This window comes from Eptesicus fuscus, chromosome 13 (genome assembly GCF_027574615.1).
Source record: "Eptesicus fuscus isolate TK198812 chromosome 13, DD_ASM_mEF_20220401, whole genome shotgun sequence".
Lineage (NCBI taxonomy): Eukaryota > Metazoa > Chordata > Mammalia > Chiroptera > Vespertilionidae > Eptesicus > Eptesicus fuscus.
In genome coordinates, this window is record NC_072485.1 from 68,509,690 (window position 1) to 68,519,282 (window position 9,593).

At 58.7% G+C, this 9,593-nt stretch overlaps 2 protein-coding genes across 2 annotated transcripts; both read left to right on the forward strand.

Annotated features, from left to right (window-relative positions):
* Positions 1-524: 524 nt before the first annotated feature.
* On the forward strand, positions 525-6,160 carry PEX16 (peroxisomal biogenesis factor 16). The gene is made up of 11 exons (XM_054724851.1): positions 525-763; positions 970-1,005; positions 1,813-1,889; positions 2,234-2,367; positions 2,505-2,605; positions 3,268-3,348; positions 3,482-3,634; positions 3,736-3,808; positions 3,940-4,059; positions 5,271-5,335; positions 5,953-6,160. Exons 1-11 carry the CDS (start codon positions 652-654, stop codon positions 6,009-6,011), a joined length of 1,011 nt encoding a protein of 336 aa, XP_054580826.1. The 5' UTR covers positions 525-651; the 3' UTR covers positions 6,012-6,160.
* Positions 6,161-8,909: 2,749 nt separating this feature from the next.
* Positions 8,910-9,585, forward strand: FREY1 (Frey regulator of sperm-oocyte fusion 1). Its single transcript, XM_008146990.3, has 3 exons — positions 8,910-9,016; positions 9,189-9,262; positions 9,429-9,585. Exons 1-3 carry the CDS (start codon positions 8,931-8,933, stop codon positions 9,548-9,550), a joined length of 282 nt encoding a protein of 93 aa, XP_008145212.3. The 5' UTR covers positions 8,910-8,930; the 3' UTR covers positions 9,551-9,585.
* The last annotated feature ends 8 nt before the right edge of the window (positions 9,586-9,593 follow it).

Sequence of the window (9,593 nt, forward strand, 5' to 3'; positions counted from 1 at the left end):
CCTCCGTTTCCCCAGCACTGCCTCTGATGGGGACGGAAGACGATGACACTGGCGACACGCGCGCCTGCCGAGACACACTCCGACTGTATTAGACTCTCTCGGCGCCCCCTCAAGTCCGATGGAGGCTCCTTTTCGCGCGCTACCCCCCCAGCCCTTTAAAACCCGGTCCTCCCGTTCGAGCCTCTCGGCGTTCTATTGGAAAGACTCTAGGCGCCCGGACCCTCCTCTAGAACATGTGGCTCCGACCGCCCGGGAGCTTCCCTGGAGCTGGAGCTGCGCATGCGCAAGGACAGCCAACCGGGAAGGCGGAAAACCGGTCCGGACTTTGCTGAGCTGCGGGGGGGGGGGGGTAGGGATGGGGGTGTGTGTGGGGGGGAGTGTGTTAACCAATGACCTGAAGGAGCCGGGAGGGCGGGATTAGGCTCTCAGTTGCTAGGCGCTACCCTGGGGGGTGGTGGCGGGGAGGAGGCAATGTAAAAAGATGGGGTGATCTGGGGTTCAATGGCCCTTCACGTCACCGTCCTTCCAGACCGCGGAAGTTAAGCAACGGAGAGGCGGGCCTAGCACCGGAAGCAGGAAGGAGGGCACAGGAAGCCTAGCGCCGCCGCCACTGGCACAGTCGGTCAGTGGGTCTGTCGGTCCCAGGGCAGGATGGAGAAGCTGCGGCTCCTGGGCCTCCGCTACCAGGAGTACGTGACTCGTCACCCGGCCGCCACGGCCCAGCTGGAGACGGCAGTGCGGGGCTTCAGTTACCTGCTGGCAGGTGCCACCCCGACCTTTGACCCACCCCTTTGAGTCCCTGACCTCTGACCCCACAGGTCCCCTTCCCGGAGGAGTCAGGGTAGTGATCCCTGTGCTCGAGAAGTTCCTTCCAGGTTCCCATAGGGCGTAGGGAGGGGACATCCAGGGACCCAGACCCGCAGGGTGGGACAACGCTCACAGACGCCTCCTTCTGTGCCTTCTCCTCAGGTCGCTTCGCCGATTCGCACGAGCTGTCAGAGCTGGGTGAGCCGGGCTCAGGGGGGTGGGGGGTGGGGGGTGGGGGGCGGGAGGGCCCAGGAGTGCCTCCCAGGGGGTGACCTCCCCAAGTCGCAGTCCCCGCTTCCCGTTAGGTCATCCTGTGCTATGACTGACTCGCACAAAGGTCCAGCATCCGCTCTCCTGGGCCCTCGGTGTCCCCATAGTTGAAAGACAAATCTGGGCTCCTTGACTGGTCAGGCGGCTGGACCAAGTGCTTTCCTTGCCTTTGCCCAGTTAATCCTCCCGACAGTCATATAAGGCCAGTACTGTTGTCCTCAGTGTCCAGTTAAGGGAACAGACGTTCAGTGAGGTTAGAGAACAGCCGCTGATGATCCCAGAACCAGGATTCAAATCCAGATTTCCCAGGTTCCAGGGTCCCCAGGCTGACCCTGCCTCTGTAGTGTTTGCCCAGTGAGTACTGGAGGTGACGGTGCTGAAGGGAAGAGCTGGGTTTTGAAAGGTGGAGATGGAGTAGGCTTTCAGTGACAGGCTGCAGAGAAAGCGGAGGCCAGGAGGTGAAACCACACACCTGTGGCTATTTGGAGCACAGTGGGCAGTTCTGGGTTGGTGTGTCCCTGAGATCAAACCATCCTTTCTTGTTCCACCTGCCACACGAGATCCTATTGGGGAGTGTGGCGCGCTGAAGAAGTGGGCAGGGAGGCAGGTTGGTTTCCACATAGCCCGTGGGTGGCTGAGCACAGCAGGTGATAGGTGATCCAGGCATCTCTGGGGAGAAGGTGAGGAGGTGGAGGCTGCAGAGCCAGCCTCTCAAGACCACACTCTATCCCGCAGTGTACTCTGCCTCTAACCTGCTCGTGCTGCTCAATGATGGGATCCTGCGCAAGGAGCTCCGGAAAAAGCTGCCCGTGGTGAGAATTCTGTCAGGAACTGAGGGCGGGAAGCATAGGGACTCAGGAAAGAAATTAGTAACAACCAACCTGTGTGTGGAGCACGTGCTATGGTCTCATAGAATACGAGACATGCCTATGGCTGTCTGAGCCTCGAGTCATCTCATAGGTGAAGTGTCAAGGTGTCGATGTCCCCATTTCAGATGAAGGGACTGTTTCAGAATCATGGAGTAGCCTGTCCCAGGTGGAGACCTCAGGCCTTCGCACTTGGAAAGGGGAAAATCCACCTCCTGTCAGAGGAGTGCCCGGGGGGAGGCTTGGGCTGAGGGAGTGGCCCTTGATCTCTTGGCCTGGGGTTCTTGCAGTCGCTGTCCCAGCAGAAGCTGTTAACATGGCTGAGCGTGCTGGAGTGTGTGGAGGTGTTCATGGAGATGGGGGCCGCCAAGGTGTGGGGTGAAGTGGGCCGTTGGCTCGTCATTGCCCTCATCCAGCTGGCCAAGTATGTTGGGACTGTGGAGGGAAGGCCCTGGGTGGGGGTAACCAAGGCCAGCTGTACAGATGGGGGTTCAACAGCACACCTCTGCCCCCCTGCCGGCTAGTCACCTCCCCACCAGCCCTGCCATACTCCCAATCCAGGGCAGTACTGCGAATGTTCCTGCTCATCTGGTTCAAGGCTGGCCTCCAGACCTCACCCCCCATCGTTCCACTGGACAGGGAGACCCAGGCACAGCCCTCGGGTAAGCTGCTTCCCCGCTCTGGGGTGGAGTGAGCATGGGACTACTCTGTGGATTTAGAGCCGACACAGTGAATCTTGTCCATTAATGGAGCACATCTGTCCCCATCAAGTCATTTGTTCCCATCACCCTGCATTTTACAGAGAAGAGAAGCTGTTAACATGAGAGAGAAATTGGGTTGGGACAGAATCAGAACTTGAACTCAGGACTTCTGATATCAGAGTCCTCATCCTTTTTTGTGGGCTGCATGAAGAGAGGAAAGAGCATCAGCAGGAGATGGGGATCCTGCCAACCTCCATATTCAGAACCCCAAGCTCATGAGGCAGGACACCCAGCAGATCTATCCCTTCAGAGCTTCGGGCCCATCACCTATTGGGCTCGGAGCCTCATTCTCCTGGCCTTGAGTGGAAGCAGCTCTTTGCTTCTCCTCTAGATCATGTTGAAAGCCAAGGATTAAGAAGATACAGCCGCTCTAGTGCTGTGGTTTCTGTAGATGTGGTTGGGTTCTCCCTGCTTCAGTGTCCTTGCCTCAGCTGCTGCCTTCGCAGAGGCTCATCCATTCTCCACTGAGCCCACGAGTCTTCATTCACTGCACACAGGTTCTTTGCAGGCTCTGCTGGAAACACGTCCCTCTGACAGTGTGGCCTTCTGTCTGTCCCTGCTAGACGGTGAGCACGGTGGTAGCAGCCAGGAGCAGTCATACGTGGGGAAGCGGTCAAACAGAGTGGTGCGAACGCTCCAGAACAGTAAGTGTAAGACGTAGCTGGACCGGGCATCTCAGTGCGGAGTCATCATGGGCCTGCGGGCCTGGCTCTCATCACCACCCGCCCTCCCCATGCCCAGCCTGGGCCTGGCTGCTCATCTGCCTTTGTGTTCTAGCTCCGTCCCTGCACTCCAGGCACTGGGGAGCCCCCCAGCAGCAGGAGAGACGGCTACAGCAGCACCAGGAGGAGCTGAGCATCACCCCCACCCCTCTGGGGCTGCAGGAGACCATCGCAGAGTCCTTGTATATTGCCCGGCCCCTGCTGCATTGTATCCTTAGCATGGGGCTGCCGGCACTTGGGGGTAGGGATCAAAGGGAGTGAGCAGGGCGGGCCCTGTGCTGGAGACATCCTTGACGCCTTGGCCGTCAGTGCTCAGCCTGGGCCTATGGGGGCAGCGGTCGTGGAAACCCTGGCTCCTATCTGGTGTCGTGGATGTGACCAGGTGAGTCTGGGCCTGTCTAGGGGCTCCCCTCCCTCCTCCAGGCTTTGTGCTACAGGCCTGGTCCCACCTGGGCAGGAGGCGCCCCTATTCTTCCTGTTGCTGGTCCTAACTGTGTTCCCTCATCTCCCCAGTCTGAGCCTCCTGAGCGACAGGAAGGGCCTGACCCGGAGGGAGCGGCTGGAGCTGCGGCGTCGGACCATCCTGCTGCTCTACTACCTGCTGCGCTCCCCATTCTACGACCGCTTCTCCGAGTAAGGGCCCTACAGCGAATGGCAAATGGCGGGGCCCACCCTCAGCAAGGGAGCGAGGCAGGAAGTGGGATGCCAGTGTCCCAACCCCCGTTCACGCCTTCCTCCCTCCCTCCCTCTTTCCCCCATCTCAGGTTCACTGAGCACCTACTATGTGCTGTCCTGGGATGTGGTCACTGGTTCATTTATTGGATCCAGCCTAGACCTGCTCTCCAAGGTCTTGGGACCACCAGCCCATGGGTGTAGGAGCTTAAGCAGTTGTTGGCAGGAGGCACAGAGGACCATGCCCCAGGGATGGTGGTGGGTTTGGGCTTGCCACACCCTCCAGGTCACTTGCACATTCCTGTCAAGTAGTTTGGATTATCCCCGCTTCTTACAGGAGGCACCTGAGGTTCAGAGAGGTTGGGCAGTTTAAACAAAGCCACTCAGCTGGCCAGTAGCAGAGCCGAATCCCTGCATCCAAGTTCTCTCTTGGCCTGACCCTTGCCTTGCCCCACTTTGTCACCTGTGAGGGTCCAGAGCTCTTAGCCTCATCCAGACACAGGGAGGCCTGTGTGTGTTTGGGGTGGGGTGGGGAGGGGATGGGAGGTTGGGAGGATTGCCCAGGGCCAAGTCTCCCAAGGGCCTGCTCATAAGGCACTAAAGCCAAACCCTCTTCCATACTTGAGAGGCTCACAGGAACCTCATGACCTCCCCCCACAAATTGCCTGCTCTGTACAGAGGGAACATCGCAGCCCCAGTATCTCATTGACAGGCATTTTGAAACAGTAATTGCAGAGGTGGCTTCCCAGACTCCAGCTTGGCTCGCTCTCTTGCTGAGCTGATCAGCCTGGCACCCTCAGAGCAGTGCTCAGACTGAGAAGGGTGCAGAAACCAGTCAGAAATCCCTTGTTTCCCCAGAGGACAGGAGCAGGATGCAGTCTGGGAAAGCACCGTTCTTCCCCTTTTCCTGTCGTCAGAGAGACAGTCCAGTCTCTCTGGTGCCGGGCTGCCTTCCAGTCGTGAGCATCCCAGGCCCGTGGCTGGGGGCAGGCAGGACCAGAGCTGTGCCCGAGGTCTCGTCCTTTGTACTGGGGTCTGTCCTTGCCCCGTAGTTGCTTTCTGTCTCGTGACGCACTGCCTGCAGTCAGGTGGTCAGCGAAAGCATGTTAGCACCCTCATTTGCAGGGACCCGGACACGTCACTCAGCCTGCTCCCTGTTTATCTCCTCACAGGGCCAGGATCCTCTTCCTGCTCCAGCTGCTGGCAGACCATGTCCCGGGCATCGGCCTGGTGACAAGTAAGCCTGGGGCGGGGTGTGATGATCACAGTGTGTTGTGCGTCTCACGCGTGGCCCTGTCCCCCTGACTGCTTTCTCTTTGTCTGCTTGTAATTTGATTCTTGCCACAACCAGAGAGGGAGCTGGAGGTCACGTTAGGTGGGGAAGAGCTCCTGGACATGGGCCAGGCTGGTCTGTAGCGCCTAGGGCAGCCGGAAGGAGGGTGTCTGCCGTGGGAGGAGGTGTTAGACCTTATCAGCCGTCAGCCTCTTTCCTGCCTTGATGTCCTGGAGTGACATGAGACTCTGGGTGGACACACTCAGGCGAGATTGAAGCCCACTGGGCTGCTTGCAGATTCTCCCTCAGCAGAGAGCCACTGGGCTGGGCTGGCAGCATCTGTACAGCTGGACACACTGGGTGGCTTCTGGGCATGAGCATGTAAATGGAGACAAAGATCGCTGCTGATACTGCCTCCTCGGGGTGAAGAGGTGAGAGAGTCAGGCTCCAGGCCGTGTAGATGGGAACAGCTGTACTTGAGCAACAGTGGCTGACAAGGAGCCTGGGCAGAGCAGAGCCAGGAGTCTGGCCCTCAGTTTTGAACTTGTGTTTTCTCTCTCTCTCTCTCTCTCTCATTGCAGGGCCACTCATGGATTACTTACCTGCCTGGCAGAAAATTTATTTCTACAGTTGGGGCTAACAGACATCCCGGGAGTGGGGCATGGGGAGGGGCAGGGGGAGCCTCAGCCCTTTGGGCCCCTGGGCCCTAATAAAACTGACTCTGGCACTATCCAAGTCTGTGGCCTCTCCGTGCCCACAGCCTGGGGCGCCTGGCACTCCCACCCTGGCCAGGCTCTGTGCTCAGCCCTGGGTGCCACCACAGCCCTCTAAACCTTCTCAACGTTGACTGCACCCTCCAGTGGTGGAGCCACTGCAGCTGTACCTTGTCGCCGGACCAAGAAGCCTCTGCTAGGACTGGGACCCAGGTCCCTCAGCCACAGAAAGCTGGCATTGAACCTCGGACATGGGGAGCTGCTCGTCGTGGCAGCTGTGGGAGTAAACGGCCTGTCTCACTGGGCCCTGGTGACAAGGCTGAACCTAGGCAGTGATGACAGCTGCCTGTCTTCCGGCCAGAGCCTCTGTCTGCCCCTCCCCCTGCAGGGCCCTGCTGCTCGCCAGCCTCTGTGAGGGAGCCTGGTGAGTGGGGGCCCAGCTCAGTGCAGTGTGGTACCTCAAGCCCTGAACTCCTAGTTGAGAGCAAAAGGCTTTTCTCCTTTGGGAGAAGAATGCCAGGCACCAGCCAGCACTGGGGTTGACGCTGGGCTGGAAGGAACAGCAGCCTGAGCAGCTCGGGGGAGCTGGGTGCTGGTTCTGCCTGCTCTTTCCCTTTCCTGCCCCCCTGCCCTGCCCCCTTTTCCCTGTAAACAGACCACGCTGTGTTGCTGGTTTCTAGCCAGATGGTGGTCCCTTAGGTTCCGAGAACTCGGTCTGCATTGGTGTCTGTCGTGCGTCACTTCCTAGGCTCCCAGGTGAAGGGCCCCTCCGCCCCCCCCACCCCCCCGAGGGGCCAGCCTTTCCCGGACTGCTTTCTCTGGTGCCTCAGAAGCCACCAACCCCAGGCCCTGTCACAGCTTGAGGCCCACAACCTTCCCCCATGTCTAACAAGGATTGCTGGGCACTTGCTCTGTAGCAGGCTCTGCTTTGTGCAATTTGTTCAGAAATGAGTACAGCACAGTTCTTGCTCCCAGCTCTCAGCAATCCATGGAGGAGACTGGCATGTAAATGCATGCAGTGTGTGGGTCACTGCAGCAGGTGCAAGTGTGTGTGAAAAGTGGTCTAGACTTGGGGTGCGTTCCGGCTCAGGCTGACGACTGGGAAGGCTAACTGGTCAGGGAAGCCTTCGTTCAAGCAGACTGTTAAACTGGTAAAGCTCCATCCGTCTTTTGATGGCCGACGGGGGAAGAGGCCCTGCGTGCGGAAACAGCGTGTGCGGTGTTGCAGTGGTGTGAAGCCAATGCTGGGGCAGAGGGAAGTAGAGGGTGGGAACAGAGGGGATAAGGCTGGAGAAGGTCAGGGCCAAATCCAACAGGCCATCAGGTACCAGGTGAGAAATGGACCTGCCTCGGAGGCAGTGGGGAAGCTGGTTGGTGCAGGGTGGGCTGACAGGCACAGACAGAAGATGGGGGCAGTGACATCGCTGGTGGAGACCTAGAACAGTAGATGGAGCTGAATTAAGGCCATGGCAGGGCGATAGGCTTAGGAGTAGCCCAGGCAGGCCTTGGAACTAGTTGTAGATACAGAGGAAGAGGTGGCAACTTCGAGGCTAGACGAGTGAAGGACAAGGGGTTTGGAGTTAGAGCGTCGGGGAGCTCACTTCCCAGCAGAGGTGAGCTTGGCTGGGGACCGGATGCAGAAGTAGACTGGTGTTCAGGACACAGAAAAGGATGGAGGCGGTCAGTGAGAAGTCAGTGGGTGCGCTCCAAGCACAGGGAGCAGGTGTAATGCAGACTCCAGGCTGGGAAACCTCTCGGCCTGAGGCACCTCAGCAGTTGAAGGAAGGGGTTGGACCTGCCAGCAGATCTGCTGGCTTAGAAGCAATGGAGTTTCCCAAGTGCAGACCCCCACCCAGCTCAGCCTCGGGTTCTGATCCCACAGGTCTGGGTGGGCCCAGTTTGTGGTTCACCCCAGCATCATTTGGGTTCAGAGCTTCTGCAGTGAGCCAGGTCAGCCCCACATTAACAGGGCCGTCTGGAACGAAAGACAGGGACCCCCACTCAGCCACAGGCTGTGAAGAGATTCTCCAGCACACTGTCGCATTGCATTTATTCATTCAACAAATCTTTATTGAGCGCCCACTAGATGTCACGTGCTGGGGATCCCGTAGTCCCTCTGGAAACTTATACTTGAGGAGCAGGGCTCAGCCTTTGCCCCTGAACTTGCCCTCTGCCCAGGCTCTGCGGTGATGGCAGGGCCTATGGAGGCCCTGAGCCAGGCTGTTCGACGCTATGGGGAGCTAAGTGGGAAGTTCCTCAGAATGCGCCCCCCAGTGGATTCTCGGAGCTGGCCAAGGTGAGTGACCGCTCTGGACTCTTAGCTGGCCGGCAGGAGCTTCCTGGAACGACTGAGCTGTTGGAGGGAGACAGTGGAGGTGATGGTGGTAGCAGGAGGCAGGGAGGAGCTGAGTGGGAATGGGTGGGGCTCTGGGGGATGAGGTTTCAGTGACTGACTTTTGCTGATGGCCTACTGTGTGCCAGACCTTGGAGACATTATGTGCCTTACCTCACAGATGAGGAAACTGAGGCCCACAGAGATTAAGTGACGTGTCCACCTAGCAAGAGGCAAGGTAGGAATTTGAACTGAGAGCCGACTCCAAAGGTCTATGCCCTTAAACCTTGGGCAGTGGCACTAGAACAAGATGTGATTTGGCACCTGCTGACCTACATCATCAGTAAAATCCAACGAAAAACCTCAGTGTGGAGGTTTCTGGCCTAGTCAGGAGCTGGTGCTGACGCTCAGCCTGGAACTAATGTCCTTTGTGAGGTGGCCCTGGGAGTTGGCAGCAGTTCCGTCCTGCTGGGGGAGGGGCAGCAGAAGCCGGGATCCGGGACCTGAGCAGGAGATGGCTCTGTTCTCCAGGGCCGGGCTAAGCCTCTGCCTCCTCTCCCTCCTCCTGGCAGCTGCACTCCTCCACCCCCAGCTGCTGAGGTAACTCCCAGGAGCACAGGGTCAGGGCTCAGCAGGGCCTGGGGCCTGGAAGGTGGGGGGCAGCATGGCAGAGGAGGAGAGGCTGGTGTCATTATCTGGACCACTCCCTGCTTCACAGGGAGGTGATAGTGGCCTTTGGGGCCAGTGTTGAGCACCCCAACATCTCCCACAGGCCTCAGCGATCTGTTCCCGAGGAACTTTCAGCCCCCCTGGAACTCCCACAGCCACTGTACGACCTGGTGGATGGTAGGATCCCGCATCCCTCCCCTTCCCTGAGGAGACCTGCCCTAGGGGAGGGCATCCAGGTCCAGCCTCAGGGTCACCTTTTCTCAAACAGCACCTGTTCAGGAGCGACTTCGGCAGATTCAAAGCCAGAGTCTCCCTCCACCCACACCCTCTTGTCTCTCTTTAGACTATGGGATCCAACCCAAGCACCCAAGGCCACGAGGGCCCCGGCCCCTCCTCTCCCGGGCCCAGCAGCGCAAGCGGGACGGACCAGACATGGCTGAGTATTACTTCGACACACGCCTGTGATGGGAATCACTTATAAAGCTATTCTGTGCAGTAAAGCCTTGGG